This window comes from Spermophilus citellus (genome assembly GCF_964194105.1).
Source record: "Spermophilus citellus genome assembly, chromosome: 9".
NCBI lineage: Eukaryota > Metazoa > Chordata > Mammalia > Rodentia > Sciuridae > Spermophilus > Spermophilus citellus.
This window is the reverse complement of record NC_138191.1, coordinates 105,147,673-105,171,221: the sequence shown is the minus strand read 5'-3', so window position 1 is coordinate 105,171,221 and position 23,549 is coordinate 105,147,673. Positions and strand designations below refer to the sequence as shown.

The window sequence follows — 23,549 nt, the reverse complement described above, 5'->3', positions numbered from 1 at the left end:
GAAAATGGCTACTATATAATTGAACAGGCTTCACTGTTGACTGTAGCTACCTGTATATCTAGAACCAAATATATTTTTCAATTGCATCATGTTTGGCTCAGGTGAGTAAAAGCATTAAGACCATCAATCAGCTGGGTGTGGTAATCCCAGTAACTAAGGAGGCTGAGGCAGGAGAATCACAAGTTTGAGGTCAGCCTCAGTAACTTTGCAGATCCTAAGCAACTTAGTGAGACCCTAACTCAAAATAAAGCTCAAGTGTCCCTGGGTTAAATTCCTAGTACCAAACAAAAACAAAAACAAAACTATCAATCAGATGTACCTGTTCATTTTATTATACAAAGGAAGAAGAACACATACTGCCAATTTCAAGCTCACTTTGCAGAGAGTTCCAAATGCCACACAGCAGCTTTGACATATGTCAATTTATCCATTATATGGAAACTTAAGAATATGACAAAGGCTGTAAAGGTCTGATTAACAGCCAGTCACAGGTTGGGGTTGTAGCTCAGTGGTGGAATGCATGTGTGAGGCCTGGGTTTGATTCTCAGTACCACATATAAATAAATAAAATAAAGGTCCATCAAGAAATAATAAATAAATAAATAGAGCCAGTCACTTGGAAACAGAGAGATTATTTTGGGATATAAACTGGAGTACTTATTTTACACAAGTCCTTAGGCTCACAAAACTCTTTGAATTACTCAATGTCCTGGGAGCAATAATTTCTAGCCAGCCAATTTTTCAACTACATTGCACTTCAGCCACAATTCTCTCCCTCCCATACCCTGCTCCTTATATTGCTGCTTTGTGGTTACCATAGTAACTGGGACCTCAGAATATGAATCAAATGATAGAAACTTGAGAGTCTTCTTTCTATTTTGCTTTACCAAAGTGAATTCCACTTTGGGAGCACAGCAAGTAACTTGAAAATGTCCATCCTAAGAAGACGACTACACAAATAAGGTTAAGAAAGATGATGAAACTATGAACTTCCATTTATTAAGAATTAAAAAATCTGACATATTCAGCTATTCACACCTTTTTTCCTAGATGATTTTTACTTCTTTGATATTAAACCAAAAATGAACAAAGCAAAACTAATAGTATAAATTGTAGATTTTAAAAGGTCACTAACTTGTTATAGCTTCTTCACTTCAGAGGTAAGATTAGTTCTGTATCCTTTACATCTGGGCTGACCTAGGAATTAACTAACAAACTGATATAGTATGTGTTCTGAGTTTAGGTCTCCAGAGACCTTGTAACTTCTACTTCCATTCTCTTAGAACCTGCTGTTGCTACCATGTTGAACAAGCCAGGGTTAGCCTCTTGTATAAGAGACTACATGGAAAGAAAAACCCATCTCTCATAGCTGAGCCCTAGTCATATTACTGAGTCTAGGTGTGGTAGGTAGACTGTGAGAAGTACTTGTGAGGGGCAGCAGCAGCAGCAGCAGCAGCAGCAGCAGCATTTTCTTCCTAATATGAGTACTACAGGCACTTCAAAGCCTACAGACATTTAGAGAAAATGGCAGGTACTGATATTGAAGCAATGTTTTCGAGGTTCCTTACAAGAAGGATAAAAAGCTAGACGTGGCTGCACATACCTGTCATCTCAGCTACTCAGAAGGCTGAGGCAAAAGGATCACAAATTCAATGTAGCCTGGGCAATACAGTAAGATCCTGTCTCAAAAAGAAAGAAGGATAAGAACAAGTTTGGCAGTGCTAATGGCCATGAAGAAGAAGATGCAAAAAGAGGGAAAAAACAAGTTGTAGTCTTGAAAGAAAAAGAAGCAAAGTAAGGAATGGAAGCAAAGTAGAGCTGGAGAAAGGAAAAGCAAAAGCCTGGAAAGGAAGTAAAGTAGCAAAAAAGAAAGGAACCCTTTAAGAAATTGAAATTAGCCAGGCAAATGGTGTAGCCTCTAATTCCAGTAACTAAGGAGGCTGAGGCAGAAGGTTAGGGGCCAGCACTGGCAACTTAATGAGACCCTGTCTCAAAATAAAATATAAGAAGGGCTGGAAGTATAGTTCAGTGGTAGAGCACCTCTGGGTTCAACTTCCAGTTTAAAAAAAAAAAAGTTAAACTCATAGATGATGAAGCCATTACAAAGTCCCTATTCTGTATAAAAATTTAACAGTGCCAGCTGAGGAAAGACTGGGTTGCCTCTGTTAGAGTCTGTAAACAAGTCTGGATGGCGCCTGGCAAAATGCCAGAGGGAGTGGTTTGGGAAGTAAGGCCAGCGAGCCATTAAGTGTGGAGATTTCTTATTGGTTGACTCATGTATCTAGTTTATGCTAATTACGATAAGCTGTGTGGAATGTATAAATACCGCTCCTGTCCTACAATAAAGGGCTCCCACTCCTGCTGTATCAATCTACACAAGTTGCTCGTCATCCCCCCATAACAAATGTAAATAACAAGGAGTTCAAAATTTCATATTAAAAATGAAAAACCTTGGACTGGGTTGTGGCTTAATGGCAGAGCGCTTGGTTAGTATGTGTGAGGCACTAGTTTCAATTCTCCGTACCACATATAAATAAATAAAATAAAGGTCCATCGACAACTAAAAAAATACGAAAGATCTATTTAAAACTTTTTTTGTTATAATTGCACAGAAAGCCTTTATTTATTTTCAATTATTTTAGTTGTTGGTGGCCTCATATTTGCTAAACAAGCCCTCTGCACTGAGCTACAGACTCAATTCCTTTTTTTTTTTTTTAAAGAAAGAGTGAGTGAGGGAGGGAGGGAGGGAGGGAGAGAGAGAGAGAGAGAGAGAGAGAGAATTTTGATATTTATTTTATAGTTATCGGCGGACACAACATCTTTGTTTTGTATGTGGTGCTGAGGATCGAACCCAGGCCACACGCATGCCAGGCGAGCGCACTACCGCTTGAGCCACATCCCTAGCCCCTAGACTCAATTCCTAAAAATGAAAAATCTTACCTGGGTAAAGTTTTGTTTTGTTTGAGCAGTACTGAGACTAAACTGAGGGTCACTTTAATAAGATAACATAAAATACAATACTTCAAAAAGTATTAGGAATGAAATTCAAACTCTTTGGTCTGATCCCTGGATCCTCTCCAGTCCCATCTGTTTCCCTACTATCCCATATTCACATTCCAGCTATATCAAGTTACCAGAATATATCACACTTTTTCAAAAAGTTAAGGGAGCCAGCTTAAAGGAACTTCCAGTAGCTAAACTATAAAGGATGGATAGATAGATAATAATTAATGTCAAATACAATTAAAATGATACATAGGAGATAAAACCTAATGTGAAATGTACTGAAAAGTTCTAATGCCAAGAAGAGTAACTCTAATAAGTCACTTCATTTTTAAAATTGAGTGTATAAAGGAGTACTGATAAGCAAAAGCCATTAAAATATAATATCTGTTTATAAAGTCTGATTGGATAGTTGTTTCTATCTCTGTAAGTAGAAAAGGATGAATACAGGGAATTGTGAATAAGCAACCCAGATCTTGCAAAAGTAGAAACCATATCAAGAATAAAAGGACTGATCAGCACGAGCATTATTACATAATAAAAAGGTAGAAAAATTAAACAACAATTAGAGCTGGGAATGTAGCTCAGAGGTGGCGCACTTTCCCTGTATGCTTGAGGCTCTAGTTTTGATCATCAGTATTACAAGAACAAAAAATCACTATCGGGGCTGGAGTTGTAGCTCAGTGGTAGAGTGCTTGCCTTGTACACGTGAGGCACTGTGTTTGATTCCCAGCACCACAAATAAATAAGCAAATAAAATAAAGGACCATCAACAACTAAAAAAAATATTTTAAAAAATTACTGTCAAAAGTATCCAACAATTAAACTGTGCCAGTAATCAACTAAACACAAAAATAAATTAGCAACAAATTTAATTGTTACAGTCCAAAATTTGTAGGGCTGGAGACATAGCTCAGTGATAGAGCACTTGCCTAGTATGCTCAAGGCCCTGGAATCAATCCCCAGTACAACAAAAACAAAACAAACAAAATTATAAGTTATCCAAATCCCCTAAAAAGGAGAACTAAAGATACAAACTAGGTTATGCAACTTCTCAGAATGAACGTTATAAGTGGCTCTACTAATAATACTAAAATATTAATAAATCATACACAGTTTCTAATAATTAGACTATGCCAATATATAACAGCAGGATAACAGGTTACATAATACTGGCTAAGCAAAATCTAAATCTAATCATCTTAGGGAAAACTCCAAGGAAAAAACACATCATTACAGGGAAAACTAAAACTTAAAAAGAGTGTGGTCGGGCATGGTGGCACGCTCCTGTAATCCCAGCGGCTCGGAAGGCTGAGGCAGGAGGATCACAAGTTCAAAGCCAGCCTCAGCAATGGTGAGGCACTAAGCAACTCAGTGAGACCCTGTCTCCAAATAAAATACAAAACAGGACTGGGATGTGGCTCAGTGGTTTAGTGTCCCTGAGTTCTATCCCCAGTACCAAAAAAAAAAAAAAAAAAAAAAAAAAAAAAAAGAGAGAGATTACTATAGCTCTATGAAGATTAAAAACAAAAACAGCTCTATGAAGATTAAAAACAAAAATAAGAGATACGGATATAGCTCAGTGATAGAATGCTTGCCTAGCATGAATGGGGCCCTGGATTTAATCCCTAGCACCACAAACAAACAAACAAAAAAAGTACTACTGGAATACTAGAAGATAAGTGTGACTAATAAGTACCATGTTTACTGGCTAACTTGGGGCAATTAAAGTAGTTAAAAGAAACATTAAATTTGTAATAGCAATTTTAATCCTTAAAGGTATCTGATAAATCTGTAATCAAAGTTTAAACATTTTGTTTAATGTGATTTTATTTCTTTATTTTTTTCTTAAAGAGAGAGAGAGAGAGAGAGAGAATTTTTTTTAATGTTTATTTTTTAATTTTCGGCGGACACAACATCTTTGTTTTTATATGTGGTGCTGAGGATTGAACCCGGGCTGCATGCATGCCAGGTGAGCGCGCTACCGCTTGAGCCACATCCCCAGCCCCTTAATGTGATTTTAAATTGGATTTTTTGTTTCTTATGTACAGTTAGTCCTCTGTATCACAAGTTCCATATATAGGATTCAACAAACCACAGACAAAATATTTTTGGGAAAAAAATTATGTCTTTACTGAACATGTACAAACTTTTTCCCTTGTAATTACCCTCTAAAAAAGTACCATGCATTTACAGTGTCTCAGATATTACAGGTAATATAAAGATGGTTTAAAGTATATGGGAGATGTATATAGATTATATGCACATACTATACCATTTTATGTTAGGGAATGAGCATTCAGATTTTGGTATTGGTGAGTGCACATGCTTGTATCCATGTGTCCTAGAACCAATCCTCCACAAATACTGAGGGATATTTGCATATGCATTCAACCATGTAACCCTTAAATAGAATGCAAATAGTTGTGAATGCTCCTCTGCACATGCAAAAGGACATTATAGAATCTAATTAACATTTACAAGCATTTTCTTTTTAAATTTATTTTTAAATTTGTTCTTTTTAGATATACATAACAGTATTTTTTTAAGAGAAGAGAGAGAATTTTTTAATATTTATTTTTCAGTTTTCGGTGGATACAACATCTTTATTTTATGTGGTGCTGAGAATGGAACCCAGCGCCCCACACATGCCAGGTGAGTGCGTTACCGCTTGAGCCACATGCCCAGTCCATGACAGTATATTTTTTAAAAATATTTTTAGTTGTAGATGGACACAGTACCTTTATTTATTTATATGTGGTGCTAAGGATTGAACCCAGTGCCTCACACATGCTAAGCAAGTGCTCTACCACTGAGCTACAACCCCAGCCCAGTAGAGTGTATTCTGACATACTATACATACATATATGGAGTATAACTTATTCTAATTAGGATATCATTCTTGTGGTTGTACATGATATGGCATTTCACTGGTGATGTATTCACATATGAACATAAGAAAGTTATTAAGTCAGCAACTACATCTTGTTTAACTTTATATTATTTACTTCTAGCACATCATTTATGATGTACAGCAGTTTCCCAATAAATGTTTCTTAAATGAAAGCATGAATGATAATTATAAAACCCAGCAAACAAATCAAACTCCAATCTTACCTGTTTTTTTTTTTCCTTTTTGACCTGGAACGGGTTCTAAACTATCTTGGCTTTTTCTCATTAACATGGCAAGTGATGCATCATAAGCTCTGAACAGGTCCACAACCTCATGTAAGGCAACATCTGTTATCAGATCACAGCTCAGGACCAGCACATCTGTCTGTCAAATGAAGAAGGAAAAGTACATCACAAAGAACAATGGATCACACAAATCATCCTCAGACAAACTTTTAATGGCTCAGAAGCACAGAAACCAGACAATATTTTTGAACCTTTTTAAATAGCAAAAGAAGTAAAATAAATGGGTTGTTCTGACAGAACTGTGTGGAGGAACATTTCTACTGCCCCCTTGCAAACCTTACTGGGCAGTCCTGAGACACCTTTAGAATCCTGGACTCTAAGAAACACAGTCTGAAAAGTACCACAATGTCTGTTTCCATGCCTTTGGGATAAATTATCTTTATAGAACAATCACTTTGCTATAGTACTAGGAAATACCAAGATGAATATAATGTAATGCCCCATTCTTTGGAAACTCAAATTCTAAGTTATAAAAAAGTACAATACAATATCAGGTATACAAAGCACCCATTTAATCTTATAACAATACCATACAAATAGTATTGTTAATATTAATAGTCTTTTTTTTTTTTTTTAGATGAGGTCTTGCTATGTTGCCCAGCTGGCCTCAAAATTTTGTGATCCTCCTGCCTTAGCCTTCCAAGTAGCTGGGATTATAGACATGTGCCACCATGCCTGGGTAATTTCTATTTTTATATATAAATGTGAGGCCTACTACAATAGCACTTGGAACACAGTAAGCATTTAATAATTGATCAACAAGAGGCTGGGGGTATATGTAGCTCAGTGATAGAGCCTGTGCTTACAGGCATGTGAGGAATGGGATTCAATCCCCAACACCAAAACAAATAAACAAACACAAAATAAAATTGATGAATGAATGAATAAATCAATGAAGAAAAGATTTTCTCATAATGGTGGCAGGAGGGTCCCAAGTTCAAAGTTAGCCTCAGCAATTTATTGAGGCCCTAAGCAACTCAGTAAGACCCTGTCTCAAAATTAAAAAATAAATAAAAAACAGGCTGGGGAAGTGGCTCATTGATAAAAGCAATCCTGGGTTCAATCCCTAGTACACCCCTCAACAACAACAACAACTACAACACCTCAAAGAATGATAGGTAAATATGAACAGAAGTGTTTTTCGTTCCTATGTTAACTTTCAATCAGAGTTAATCAAATAATAATACTATAAGGTAAGGAGTTTCCAATCATTAGAAGTACTCAAGAAAAAACAAGATTCTTGTAATGATTAATTTATCTAATATTTATTGAGCAATTACTCTATGCCTAGCTAGGTCTTATTATGGAGCTTGGAGGAAACTGGGACTAGGAAGTTTCAAATATGAGTGGCTAACCAAGGCTATTTAATTTATTTTAAACCAATTTATAACTATACATTCTGCCATTATATATGTTTATCATAAATGCAGAAAACAGAAGTTCCAAAACAATCAAGTAGAAGACAAATTCCTTAAATTGTAATTTAAATCAACCACACCAATGTTTCTCAATAGTAAACCTACAGTTTCCCAAAGTGTCTGATTCCTGGATCCCACGGCCCTTCCTGAGTCCACCAAGGCAGCTCTTCTTTTTATCTTTTAGGCTTCTATAGAAACACTGGCTTTGAAAATTGGTTATGTGACTTTTAAAAAGTCTGAAAAACACTAAATTATTTCACTCAAAGGAATAAAGAGATTATTTACATGGAAATTTTTTGTGATTTTAATTTTCCTAAAATTTTAACTTAAAATCAAGATTCCTTGCTTTGGGTGGGAAAATGGAAGACTTTAACACATATCCCTCTCAACCCCCAAGACTGTGCTAGGAATGGAATTCAGTTGCACCCCTGGACCTAAGCTCATAGTCTTTTTATTTAGAAAGTGAGACTCAACCATCAGAATGCCTTGCCTTACTGCCTATTTCTGAAAACAGAATCCCTATAAATATCATATTTTCAGGAAAAAAATTTCTTAAGACTACAACTCATCATTTAGAACCACCAAGCATAAACAAATCAGATAACACATATGCAAGGTAAAAAAGAAACAGTGTGCAGAATCCCACTTACAATAACACTTAGAAAAGCAGGGCATATTGGCCATTATGAAACAGATAACATAAAATTATCACTACAAAATGAAAAGACAGTTTCCTAAGGAAAAATCTCCTATTTTCCTATAATGACCAATTATTACAAGTTGTTCCATAATTAATTGAATTAAGTGTACCTCAAAGTAAAGAAAATGGCTCTAATGCAATGTCTCTTAAGTGGTGACAATGCTGTCTTAGAGAATAAATGCTGTTGTTATTCAATATCTGCAGAAGTGTTGAAATCCGTCAGACCCATGAATGCTGAACAAGTCCTCATAATTGTGAACAGACGTGTAGGCTCATTTCTTTCTTTGCTTTTAAATGACTTTTTGCTCAACTGAATACAAAATCTCCAAGGATCACAAGGATCAGATCCCACCCCTCAATGTCTGGTTGCCATCTGTTCTCAGAGTGAAAAGAAAGGCATTAGTCTGAAAGAGGAGGCCCAGGGATTGAGACATTGATGGTGCTCCATTAGCTCCTCTCCTGCCTTTGTCCCAGAGAATACACTATGCAAGAGTCACTGAGATTCCCATCCTATATGCAACCCCACCACTTCCAAAGGAAGGTCTTTGCTGTCTCATCAATGTACTTGTTTCCAAAGCTGGAAACCCTGGCTCGAACAAACAAAATTCTAAAAGAAAAACAAAATCACCCTTATACCTTCATAATACTTTCTATCTGTACATTTTTATAGAAGTAATAATAGGAAAAAATGACTATTGCTTAGATTTTTATTCTAATAATACAAAGCCCATTCTAGAAATGCAAATGGCCTTCCACTAACTGGAGCCCAGAGACACAAACTGAAAAAGTGATAAGATCCAGAAGTATTTTTGATCATGTGTGACCACAGCCATGAATAAACATGGACTGTCTGGACTATGAAGTAATTGTGTATCTGAAATGCAATCAATCTCAATGTTCTCTGAATGTGCCAACCCTCAGCTGCTTTGTGTTTCAAGGGAACAGTTCTTTTCTAACACCAACAGCCAGTCTCTTCTGCAGAAACGAACTAGAATCTCTGAAGATCTCCCTACTCAATATTCCAACAATCCTCATTATGCCTTATTCTAAAACTGTGAGAGAAGTCAGGGCATTGTTAAGGGCAAAAGGCACAGCTCTGCATGATAACAAATATGCACTGTTGACAGTGCAGAAACATACAAGGTCTTCAAGGGAAGGCAGCACTTTAGCTATTTAGGGAGAAATCAAGACACCCAGGAATTCAAAAAACAAACTGTTGCCAGTTAGTTTTGACTAAAGCAAACAAATTAAGCTCAGAAAACCCAATTACCATGTCATGGCAAAGCCCAGAAATCTCTCATTACAAGAACATTTTCCATCAAGCCAAAACCACTGAGTAAAACTACAGGGGAAAAAATGCTAAATCAGAAAACCGGATGTGTGTGTGTGTGGTGATAGTTGGGGGCGGTGAGGAGAGCTACTGGGAATAGCCTCTTTTCTTTTCCTGGCAGCTGTTCCATGACAGATTGTTATAAATAACACAATCTGGCAAACAATTTCCTACAGCAAGGAAAAAGAAAAACACATTTCACTGGGGAGTGGGGGGCAGGGGACACCCATCAGGGCATGGTAAACTACCATGCTTTTACCCACCCAGCACTTTCACAAACAATGGATATGGTCCAAATGACCACCCTCCACTCTGTCCCAGCCCATATGGAACAAATGAATGCAGCTACTTGGTGTGACTACAAATGGTCACAATTTACATTTTCCTATCCAATCCTCAAAAGCAGTTTGTGTGCTTTAGTAAACTTCAACAGTTAATTTAGATTTGGTTAAAAATGATTAGAAAAGTTCCCAATCTGTAGTCCTCAAACTGCACAGCAAAGAAGGTGCCCCTTTGTTTGCACTGAGGTTGGGGCCATAGGTGCAGGGAGGAAGGACCAACTCAGTCTGTAAGTAAGAAATTTGACAATCTTTAGGCTCAAGCCGAATGCTCTCCTTGTGTTTCTTAGCTCAATAATAGAACCACTACCATTCAGGATTAAAGTTGGCTTTGAGGGTATGGACAGTGACATGCTAGATTTACAGTTTTAAAATAGAAGCTCAATATTTATAGTTCCTTCATCTTCCAAAGGAAGTTTCCCACTTCAGGTTAAGTAAAAATTCTATTCCTTTGTAGTAGAATTCTACTCATCTTTCCAGTGTGAAGCTAAAAAAGAAGTAACTGAGAATATGTTAGTTAAAAACAGGTTCTCTAACACTAAAAACACTAGTCATTTCACTTCAGGATTTAGATATATACAATATAATTTGTATCCAAATTGCATGATTTCAAATGTCTTGGAATAGAGAAAAAAACAAAAGCCTTTTTTGTTTTTGTTTTCTGAAATCAGACCTTTACTAAAATATATTAAATTTTATTTTATTTGTTTTTGAAAACAGGGTCTCAGTGTTGCTCTGCTGGTCTTGAATTCATATACACATGAGTAGCTGGGATTATGAGCACACCACCAAGCATGGCTAAACAGAATTTATATTTAAAATTTTGATATTTTTTCTTTGGTAAGTGACAAATGTCTCGTAGGATAAAAATATTGTTACCCTCTAAGTCTAGGGAGAAAAAAGAATAAGAAAACATTACAAGACCATAGAACATGCTCTTATAATTACATATTTTCTGCTTAAATTTGAATTTTATCCTGGAGCATGACATAGAAATATTGTCCACTTTACTCAGATACCATGAAGGTTAGAAGATCAGAGGAAGATGGCTGGGGGCTGTGATTATGGGGACTTTATCACAATGAGAAAAAGACAGCTAATTAGTTAAATAAAGTAAAATAAAATAAAATCAGAGTTTAATCATCCCCAAAAGGCAACTTCTAAAATTTGTTTCTTTTCTTATTAATTCCACATGGGACCTAGTGTAAGTAAAGCCTTCTTCAGGCCTCAGTTTCCTTGCCTACAAGAGGAGAGGGCTACGTCATCTCTGAAGTCCTTTATGGTATAAAATTATATTATTACAAGAATCAATGTATTCTCAGTTCTTTATCTAGAGCTATGCTCTGGGTTAAAGAGGCAATAATGAAGGTGACCTTTAGGTTCTGAATTTCTCATCCAATTCCATGTATCATGAAAGATTCAATCATTTTAAATTTGATGCTTGGCAGTTTAATCAAGTTTGAAATTTTTTCTTTTTGCAATAGTAGGGATTGAACTCAATAGTATTTTATCACTGAGCTACACCCCCAGCCCTTTTTATATTTTATTTCGGAGACAGGATCTTGCTGAGTTGCCCAGGCTGGCCTCAAACTTGTGATCCTTCTGCCTTAGTCTCCCAAACAGTTGGGACTGTAGGCGTGTACCCCACAGTGCCCATTTTAAGCTTGTATTCTTCTTCTTCTTTTTTTTTTTTTTTACTTTATCAATGGGCTTTTAAATTTTATTTATATGTGGTGCTGAGAATTGAACCCAGTGACTCACACATACTAGGCAAGCACTCTACCACTGAGCTACAACCCCAGCCCTAAGCTTGTATTTTTAAAAAATTAATAATCCAGGCATGGCATATACAGTGACTCTGAGATACTAAGATAAGTCTGGTAAAAAAAACAAGAAAAAAAAAAAAAACCCATAACCAGTTAACTATCTTGGTTAAAAAGAAAGCTACTGGGCTGGGGCTGTAGCTCAGTGGCAGAGTACTTGCCTAGCACGTGCAAGGCCCTGGGTTGATCCTCAGCATGACTTAAAAATAAATAAAATAAAGGTATTGTGTCCAACTACAACTAAAAAATAAATATTTAAAAAAAAGAGAGAAAGCTACTACTCAAGTTCATTCATTAAAGACTGTGCCTTTGAAAACTTTTCCAGCAACAGCCTGAGTTATCATACTTTTATTAGAGTTCTAATTCATAGAGATTTCAGTTTGGAACCAATGGCTACACTGTATCCCCTCTATCAGCTCCTCTGGTTCCCTAAGGCTTTGTTGTTTTTAAATTGAGGGCAAAAACAACTAAACTTGCAGGACAGTACAGTGGTGCAGGCCTGTAATCCCAGCAATTGAGGAGGCTGAGGCAGGAGGATCATAAGTTCAAGGACTGCCTCTGCAACCTTAGTGAGATCCTGTCTCAAAATAAAAGAATAAAAAAGAGCTGGGAATGTAGATCAGTGGTAAAGTGTCCATGGGTTCAATCCTAACCCCCACTCCCTCCAAAAATGAACTTTAAACCAGACAGCAATTTACTATTTATAGAGCTTGTACACATATTGTTGTTTAATTCTCATATAACCTATATCAGTTTTGCTCGTACACATATTGTTGTTTAATTCTCATATAACCTATATCAGTTTTACATACACACATACACAAAAAACAACGGCTCAAAAAACACTATGTGATCTGTCCCTCTGCCATCACCTTGCCTCCAAAACCAAACCAAACCAAACCAAACCAAACCAAACCAAACCAAACAAAAAAACTAAAAATAAAAAAGCACAGCTTGCAGGGCATGGTGGCTTACACTTATAAATCCCAGCCAGTAGGGAGGCTAAGGCAGGGGAATTGTAAATTGAAGATCAGCCTAAGCGACTTAGCCAGACTTTCAGCAATTTAGTGAGACCCTGTCTCAAAATAAAAAATGAAAAGGGCTGGGGAAATAACTCAGCAGTAAAGTGCCCCTGGGTTCAATCTCCAATACCAAAAACAAACAAAAAGAGCACAGCTAATAACAGTAGTGCTAAATAAATTAAGGCTCTCTTTAAATGCACTCATCATGAAATCTGGTCAAGCATCTTTTGTTTAAAGCCAAATTATATCTGATGAAAAACTAGAAGACATGTTGTATTTCAGAGTAACTGTGAAGTACTATGTGAATAAAATACTTGTATTGAAATTAATAAATCTCTTGTAATTATGGCACCCAGATAATAGAATGTAACAATATCACCGTGACTTGCACTTTTCAAATCACTCCTTGGAACACACATTTTGAAAAAGACTGATAAGAGATACAGAAGAGGTTACAAGGCGGGACTGGGGATAGAGCTCAGTTGGCAGAGTGCTTGACTCACATGCACAAAGCACTGGGTTTGATCCCTAGCACCAAAAAAAAAAAAAAAAAAAAAAAAAGAGGTTACAAAGATGCTGAAGAGTCTGTGAATCATAGGAACCAGAGCTACTTAGCAGAAAAGAAGAACCTGGAGACCCAATAACTGAAAGACTTCCACAGGGATAGAAAAATAATGAATTTTTTGATTGCTCAAGGATAGTATATGATCAAAAAGTAGAATTTAAGAGGCAGACTAATCAATTCAGCATTAGAAAAAACTTTCTAATACTTTGAACCTCATAAGAAATCCTGTCAGCCTAATGGAAGTTTTCAAATACAACCTAGTATAATCTCCATGGGAAATATTCGAGTTTTTTTTTCTTCTGTCTTTTAGAGCTGGGAATAGTACTTGGGACCTTGCATATGCTAGGCAAGTGTTCTACCACTTAGCTACATCACCAACCCCCCGTGGGAAATATTTGAGAATAGATTCTTGTGCAGGGTATAATTCCATCTGATGTCTTTTTTAGATATTTTCTGACTCTATGGAACTGAGAGCCTACCGCTCTTGATTTTAACATACTGCTCTTGATTTTAAAATAACTGTTTAGGATATTTACTCTGTCCTTCATACTCTTCCCTAACCAAATGGCCTAAAGGTAGAGCAGATATCCTCTTTGCTTCTCATTATCATTTCAGATCTTTTCTCTTTTTCTACTACCTCAGCTCATTTGAAATGCATAATAACAGGTGATAATACCTATTCCTTCTAGTTGCAATCAGCTTCTGAGCTTCCTCCCCTTCATTAGAGGTTTTCTTTTTAAATTTATTTATTTATTCTAATTTGTTATACCTGACAGCAGAATGCATTTCAATTCATAGTACACATATAAAGCACAATTTTTCATGTCTCTGATTATATACAAAGTAGAGTCACATCTACTCTCATGACTTCATACATGTATTTAGGGTAATGATGTCCAGCTCATTCCACTATCTTTCCTACCCCATGTTCCCTCCTCTTTCCTCCCTCCCCTTTGCCCTATCTAAATAAGTTCCTCCATTCCTCCCATGCTCCACCCCCACCCCCATTATGGATCAGCATCCACATATCAGAGAAAACATTCAACCTTTGGGATTTGGGGATTGGTTTACTTCGCTTAGCATGATATTCTCCAACTCCATCCATTTACCTGCAAATGCCATGATTTTATTCTCTTTTAATGCTGAATAATATTCCATAATTTCTTTATCCATTCATCTACTGAAGGGCATCTAGATTGGTTCCACAGTTTAGCTATTGTGAACTGTGCTGCTATAAACATTGATGTGGCTGCATCACTATAGTATGCTGTTTTTAAGTCCTTTGGGTATACACCAAGGAGTGGGATAGCTGGATCAAAGGGTGGTTCCACTGCAAGTTTCCCAAAGAATCTCCATTCTGCTTTCCAGATTGTTGTACCAATTTGCAATCCCACAAGCAATGTATGAGTGTGCCTCCCCCACCCCACATCCTCGCCAACACATTTTGTCATTTATATTCTTTTTAAAAAAAAATTTACTTTTTTAGTTATAGGTGGACACAATATCTTTATTTTATTTTTATGTGGGGCTGAGGATCAAACCTAGTGCCTCATGCATGCGAGGAGAGCCTCTCCCTCTGAGCCACAATCACAGCCCCTCATTTATACTCTTATTTTTTATAACTTTATTTATTTATTTTTATGTGGTGCTGAGGATCGAACCCAGGGCCTTGCATGTGCAAGGCGAGCGCTCTACCGCTGAGCCATAACCCCAGCCCCTCATTTATATTCTTAATAGCTGCTATTCTGACTGGAGTGAAACGAAATCTTAGAGTAGTTTTGATTTGTATTTCTCTAATTGCTAGAGATGTTGAACATTTTTTCATATATTTGCTCATTGATTGTATATCATCTTCTGAGAAGTGTCTGTTCATTTTCTTGGCCCATTTGTTGATGGTTTATTTGTTTTTTTGGTGTTAAGTTTTTTGAGTTCCTTATATATCCTAGAGATTAGTGCTCTACCTGATGTGTGTGTGGTAAAAATTTGCTCCTATTCTGTAGGTTCTCTCTTCACCTCACTGATTATTTCTTTTGCTGAGAAGAACCTTTTCAGTTTTAATCCACCACATTTATTGATTCTTGATTTTATTTCTTCCACTATAGGAGTCTTGTTAAGGAAGTCAGGGCCTAATCTGACATGATGAAGATTTGTGCCTACTTTATCTTGTATGAGGCACAAGGTCTCTTAGTCTAATTCCTAGGTCCTTGATCCACTTTAAGTTGTGTTTTATGTATGGTGAGAGATAGGAGCTTAATTTCATTTTTCTGCATATGGATTTCCACTTCTCCCAGTAGAGGTTTAATAGTGTCAAATAAAGACAATATGAATAGACATAACTATTTACTTCCAAAATATTGCTGATATAATAGTAAAAGGATTTTTTAAATGGGCATAAGCCAACAAAAACAGGAAGAATCTTTGGGCATGATGTAATCTCAAGTAGCTCAAGAAGCTGAGATAAGAGAATCACAAGTTCAACGTCAGCCTGAGCAACTTAGCAAGACCCTGTCTCGAAATAAAAAATAAAAAGGCCTGGGAATATAGCTCAGTGGTAGGTGGAATGCTCCTAGATTCAAATCCCAATATGATGGGGGGAAAAAACATTAATAATCACAAAAACTTAGGACTTCCCAACAAAACTAGTTGCCAAAAACAATGGAACAATGCCTTCAAAATTCTTAGGGAGGGCTGGGGCTGTAGCTCAGTGCAGAGCTCTTGCCAAGTATGCGTGAGGCACTGGGTTCGATCCTCAGCACCACATAAAAATAAACAAATAAAATAAAGGCATTTGTCCATCTACTACTAAAAAAAAATTAATTCTTAGGGACCTATTTTCTGAGAATTCTATCCCTACTCAAACTAGCAATCCAGTATGAAGATAGAATAAAGAGATTTTTCGGGCAAACAAGGTCTCAAAAAATTTAGCTCCTATATACATTTTTCAGGGAGCTCTAATAAATTTTCCATAAATATAAGGGAGTAAACCAGGAAAAAGGAGACTATATATTCTAGGGAAAACAGCATCAATTTCATGAAAAATGAAAATTGATGAAAGGAAATGAAAGGATAACAGCTCTGCACTTGGCATGAAAGGCAACCAGTACAGACTAAAGTAAGTTGGAGGCTCTGGAAACTTCCTTAGGAAGATGAAATTGATAAAATAGCTGATAAGTCTAAATAATAAATTCATAGAAGATAAAGGAAACAAAAAGACAAGACAATTATTACCTTGATGGGAAAAAGTTTGTGTGTAGGGGGACTTTAGTTGACCCATGACTCAAACAGTTTCCATGTATCAAATAAAACTGAATACTAATCTTTCAAAATTATAACTATGTTAGGAGAAGTAAAATTCTCATCATTCCTAGTAGGGAATCAATAGGTAGTATCTAAAAACAGAAAATTCAAGAAGTAAGAATTTAAGCATGTTATTTAGAGACACAGAGATCAGAATCAAAATAATTAGCTAAATGAAAATAACGTGACTACCTTCACAGATAAAATTATGAGGGGGGCTCCTGCAATTCTGATTCTAATGGGATCCTTAGTCTCTTCACTACATTAATTTTTTACATCCTTATTTCCCTTGGGACTTCATCTACATAGCTTGTAGAGGTCCACCACTATAATCACTCCCTCTTACATATCACTGCCCTCTCTGCTATCTTATCCCACATACACACCAGGCAAAGCTTCACTGTTGGTTAAATCCCAACTCTCCCTACTTAACAATTGAACCCCAGAAGTTGAACACGGTTAGAAAAATTCATAATAGTATTGGCTAAGTCTCTTTTTAAATTGATAACGCAAATTTCAAGGGGATCCTTAGCATTATCCAGCAACATATTTCCTAGCCAATTCACTCTGACATTCTCTGAGATTTCATATATTCTCATCCTTCCTTAAAAGTTCAACATATTAGGGCTGGGGTTGTAGCTCAGTGGTAGGGCACTTGCCTCACACGTATGAGGCACTGGGTTTGATCCTGAGCACTACATAAAAATAAATAAAGATATTGTGTCCAAAAAAAAAAAAAAAAAGAGAGAGAGAGAAAGAGTTTAGTTAAAAAAAAAATAGGGGCTGGGAATGTGTGGCTCAAGCGGTAGCGCGCTCGCCTAGCGTGCGTGCAGCCCGGGTTCGATCCTCAGCACCACATACAAACGAAGATGTTGTGTCCGCCGAGAACTAAGAATAAATAAATGTTAAAATTCTCTCTCTCTCTCTGTCCCCCCCTCTCTCTCTCTTTAAAAAAAATAAAATAAAAATAAAAAAAAATAACTTCCCACATTGCAATAAACAATAATCACTTCCCTCCAGTTATTCAAATAAAAAATCTAGAAGCCATTGTTTGATTTCTTTTTTCTTTGTTTTATATATCAAATCTATAAGAAGAAGTCCTGTTAGGTCTATCTTCAAATATGTTTTAAATTCTAACTACTTCTAACACTATTGTTCCAGAGTTAGCATTATCTTTCACCTAAATTACTAAAATCATCTAATTAATCTGATTTAGTCCTGTTCTACTGTAGCTTTATTTTCTATACAGCAGATAGAGTGATCTTTTTAAAGCATAAATCAGATGATGTCACTCACATCCACCAAAGGTCTCCCAACACAGAATAAAAGCTAAACTTTAAATCCTTCCATGGTCTATAAGATCCTTTATGATCTGGTTCTCACCTAGTCCAGGCTTTGTATATTACCATTCTACTATTAAGTACTGTGCTCTAGTCACATTGGTCTTCTTGATGCTTCTCACACATATCATTCTCATTTCCACCTGAGGATCTTTGCCTTTGCTGTTCTCTCCACAGAAAAAGATCTTATGGCTCACTACACTGCATCCTTAGTTTCTTCTCAAATGTGATTTCCTATCTAAAAGGGCTCACTGTTCTCAACCATTCTTTGTCTTCTTACCCTGTTTTATTTTTCTTCTTAGCACTTATTGCCACCTGAAATTGTTTCCTTGTTCACTGTCTCTCTATATCCTTTCAGAGGTAGCTCTAAGAGTGCAGGCATCTTGCTTTTATCTGGTCAAGCAGAATATTTATAGCATCTAGAACGGAGTCAAGCATATATTAGGTATTCAATATATATTTATTGAATAAATTTAAAATGTTAATATTTTATAGATGAATTAAATACAAGATCAGAAGGAATTTAAAATCTCATCTAGTGAATGACACAACTAGTGAATGACAGAATAAAGGTCTACTTGTCTTTGTGAAAGCCTGTGTTCTTTTCACCATGCCAGCCTACCTCATTACAAAAATAACATACTCCTCCTTCTAGAAGAACACACTGGGGTAGAGGATCAGCCATATCAGTAAACTTGGTGTTTTCTGGGAACTTACAAATGCAAATAAAGTGAACACTAAGCAGCCTATGCCATAATCAATTTCTCTGATTTACAATCACTGAAACTCATCCTCAGGCTCACTTAAATATCTCTTCTATATTAAATGAATAAAGAGCTTATTCCAAATGTTTACAAAAAACTTGCCTCCATCTGTGATTCATTCATTTAACAAATACATAGAGAATTCTCTCTGTGCCAGGCCCAGATATAGTTCTGTCCCACAGTCTAGTACAGGAAGATGATATGACAATTGCAAAATCTCCTGCCCAAGTATAGAAAAATCATACCCAATTCAGTCTTAGAAAACCAGGAAGGCTTGTTGGGGAAGATGAGTCTTAAACTGCTTATTTCAAATAAACTCTCTTGGTCGAGGTGATAGGATACCAACTTTCCATAAATTATACTGGACCATTCTACTAGTCAGTCTGAAGTGTTACCTCACCATCCAGAGTACAACAGATGGCCCTAACGAGTTTCCAAAAATCTAAGCCATGTGGGCTACTTGTTACCCAAAGACAGAAAGTTTGTGATGACAGCCTATGCCTTCTCTCACAATTCCTAGCTAGCTCCTTTCCACACTACCCTATATCCCTTCAAGGAATGAAAAAAAGATTCAAAGGAATTAGGTTTGAAAACAGCTAGTTTCTGTTTACCAAATGAAATACAGGGCTACAGAAGTACTCCAACCTCCAGAACAGAGTTATAACAAGCAGCAATCTATGAAAAGGTAAGATGAATTCACTTCAGTCTTGTGTATATAAATACTAGATTAGTGTACTCATGAGAAAAGCTCCACTGAGATTTCCTCAAAGGGGGAAAAAAAGGCTCAAAAAACCCTACAGCTGGGCTGGGGTTGTGGCTCAGTGGTAGAGTGCTTGCCTAGCATGTGTGAGGCAATGGGTTCAAATCTCAGCACCACATATAAGCAATTAAATAAATAATAAAGGTCCATCAATAACTAATAAAATATTTAAAAAAATAAAAACCTTACAGCCAACTTGATTCTGCCATTACTCCTGGGCTTGTCATTATGCCACCAGCAGCCTCAATGAATGTATCATCAGGGATATACTGAGGCTCTCCTGGCAACCACAGCCCACCAAAGAAATCATATGAAGGAAAGGTGCCACTTAATAAAGACTTTAAGCAAGTTAGGACCAAGTTCTCAGATCCTCCCTTGACCAAACTATACTCACTCGTTCTAAGCAGATAGAAATCTGACAAAAACAAAACCTCAGGCAAAATGAAAGGGTCCAGGAAAGAATGACAGAGATTTGTAATTTGATAAACACATCAAACACTCAAGTGAAAATAACTTGCATTTTGCTTTTTGAGCATTTTCTAAAAATAGAATATATGCTCAATCTTTCTAATAAACTGTCTCTGGTCTGGGGGTTTCAACAGCATAGTTTGTTCTTTGTTGTAGCATGTTAGCTGTTTCAAATGACATATAACAATAGTCCTTTTTCTACATCAAAGGACTTAAACAACTAAACCTCTAACAACCAGTGTTTTGGCATCATTATCCCTATTTTCTGGGTTGTGAAACTGAGGCAGGCCCGAGGCCAAAGAAAGATTCCTACCTTGATTAAACAGAGAATGATCAACTCTGCCATTTCCTTCTTTTTCTTTCTTTTTTTTCCCCCAGTGCTGGGGATTAAACCTTACCATGCATGCTAGGTAAGCACTCTACCACTGAGCTATATCCCAGCCCTCAACTCGGCCACTTTTTCTATGTTTACTTTTTTTTTTTTTAATTAAAAAAAATTTTTTTAGTTGTAGATGAACACAATACCTTTATTTATTAATTTTTTAAATGTGGTGCTAAGGCTCAAACCCAGTGCCTCACACATGCTAGGCAAGTGCTCTACCACTGAGCTACAACTGCAGCCTCAACTCTGCCATTTCTAAATTAAGAGAAGCAATAAGACCTGAACTATAAGTGTTTTACACATAGGCTGCAGGACTCTATTATAGATTTAGTCTACATAAGTCTCTTAAATAAACCTCGCTAACCTGCTCTCTACACATGTATCTAATAAATAGGCGCCTTCTCTTGCTAACCCATAAAGTAGTACGGATAGACAATTACCTCAAACAGAGGATCAGCTGACGGTGTGACAGAGGGCTTGCATTGTATGCTTAAGGCCCTGGGGAGGGGAGGGGAGGGGAGGGGAGGGGAGGGGAGGGGAGGGGAGGGGAGGGGAGGGGAGGAAAGGAAGGAAGAAGGAAGGAAGAAGGAAGGGAAGGAAGAAGGAAGGAAAGAAGGAAGGAAGATGGAAAGAAGGAAGGAAGAAGGAAGGAAGGAAGGAGGAAGGAAGGAAGGAAGGAAGGAAAGAAAGAAAGAAAAAAGTCAAAGGAACATCTCTAATGTGGATAGGGATCAATGTTGAAGGAGTCAGGCAGCTCTGCCTTATGTGCTGGCTGATCACAGACTGTATCCTTCCTTAGCCAGGCTTCTTGTTTACATGGCCCTAGACATAGAATAGAAAGTCTTACTTCAAGACCAGAATTCACTCCACTTAAGAGAAAGATACCAAGAAGCTACAGCTGCACTTTTAAAGAGAAGGACATTGCATGAGTCCAACTGGAAGAATTATTTGCTAGTTTTAAAAAGAAATATATTTAATTAAGAGTGCTGGGCTGCAGATGTAGCTCAGTGGTAGAAGCACTTGAATAGCATGCACAGGGACCTGGGTTCAATCCCAAGAACCAAAAACCAAACAAACAAACTCTACATATAATAGAACCACTGAACTGTATACTGAAAAAAACTTGTATATATACATGCAATTATCTAATCTACACATAAAATTTTACAAGATTCTAAGATGGGGCTCGGGTTGTAGCTCAGCAGCAGAGCACTTGCCCTGCAAATGTGAGGCACTGGGTTTGATCCTTAGCACCATGTAAAAATAAATAAACAAGGGGCTGGGGATGTGGCTCAAGCGGTAGCGCGCTCGCCTGGCATGCGTGTGGCCCGGGTTCGATCCTCAGCACCACATACCAACAAGGATGTTGTGTCTGCCGAGAACTAGAAAATAAATATTGAAAATTCTCTCTCTCTCTCTCTCTTAAAAAAAATTAAAAAAAAATAAATAAACAAAATAAAGATATTGTGTCTGGGGCTGGGGCTGTAGTTCAGTTGGTAGAGTATTTGCCTAACATATGTGAGGCACTGGGTTTCATCCTCAGCACCACATAAAATAAATAAAATAAAGTTATAAAAAAAAGATATTGTGTCCATGTATAGCTTAAAAATATTTTTAAAAAGATTCCAAGAAGGGGGCTGGGGATGTGGCTCAAGCGGTAGCGCGCTCACCTGGCATGCGTGCAGCCCGGGTTCGATTCTCAGCACCACACACAAACAAAGATGTTGTGTCTGACAATAACTAAAAAATAAATATTAAAATTCTCTCTCTCTCTCTCCCTCTCTCTTTAAAAAAAAAAAAAAAGATTCCAAGAAGTACAAATGCACTTCAAAACTAAGAGATGAGATCTAGCTTTGGATCAGCAACTAATCAGGTGTGGGATTTAGGGCAGGTTATTTAAGCTCTCTGATATCAAATTTCTCAACAACAAAGCACAATAATACCATTTACCTTTCAAGGTAGATTAGAAATCCAGGTATACATAGTAAATACGAAAGTTCTCCCTCATGATCTTAAGAGCAAATGTTTTAGGTAACCCCAAGGAAAATAAAAATTATATCGTCTTGATCACAATCAGCTAATAAATAAACTCCCTAGTTTAGGCAGTCTCTAAGAATAGAAATTAAGGTTCTAAAGTAATAATTTCTCATGCACTAATTTATAAAGTTTTAGCAAATTTAAGTATCATCAGAAGTGATCAAGAGTATACAGAGAGAGATCTTATGTGAACAATCAGCTATTATTGCAATGCAAAGTCTGTTGTTTCTCAAAACCCCCATTATCATTCTGCCATTCCCTCCCTCCCAAATAGTTTAACTTCTAAAAACAATAAAGCTGATGAATTTTGTTCTAGAGAGCCTGCATTCTTTGAGAATACTTGTCTTTAATTTTCACTTTCTTTATTTGTATCTTTTTAGTTATAGGTGGACACAATGCCTTTATTTTTATTTATTTTTATGTGGTGCTGAGGATTGAACCTAGTGCCTCACATGTGCTAGGCAAGCACTCTACTACTAAGCCACAACCTCACTTTTCACTTTCTAACAAAACTCTACCTCTTTAAGAAATAATAATAATAATCCCCTGATATTTCAGCTTTGTAGAATTCTTCAACTATTAAAGTACAAGTTCTTTAAAAAATTTCATGCTTTCTGAAGAGTTATTCTATCCTATCCCCACTAGGAATGTTTATCCCTCCTCACATCTCCAGCACTACAAATTCCTATTTTGCAAGACAGAATTTGAAAGTCACGTTTATAAAGGGCTCCTTCTTCAATAAGCAGATCCAAGCAGTGGTTCCTGATGCTCCTCTAGAGGGCACTTGGTACCCTCCTAACTACCATGTCTCTTACCAACTCTACTATTGCACTCTCAAGTAAAAGTTAAATTTCCACTAAAACATGTGCCATTTGGTTGTATCTAGCAGACATTATTCTTTCAGTCAATAGTTATTCAATGCATTTACTGAGACTTTGGCATCCATAGCATTGTCTTTCAACCTGAACGTGAAGCAAACTACTTGAGCTTTCTGAGGCCTACTTTTTTCCACTTGTAAAACAGGGATAAAGATTGTATCTACCTCAGTGTTGTTGGGAGTTAAATAAAACCATGCACTTAAAGAAGTCAGCCTGAAGGATCTGA

General features: G+C 36.8%; 1 protein-coding gene across 2 annotated transcripts in view; it reads right to left on the bottom strand.

Annotated features, from left to right (window-relative positions):
- EIF2B3 (eukaryotic translation initiation factor 2B subunit gamma) overlaps window positions 1-23,549 on the bottom strand; it is a 115,952-nt gene that overhangs the window by 75,121 nt on the left and 17,282 nt on the right. For both annotated transcript variants that reach the window (XM_081307507.1, XM_081307506.1), the window contains exon 4: window positions 6,121-6,280. In XM_081307507.1, the coding sequence (XP_081163633.1) occupies window positions 6,121-6,280 (160 nt within the window). The remainder of the gene's footprint in view (window positions 1-6,120; window positions 6,281-23,549) is intronic.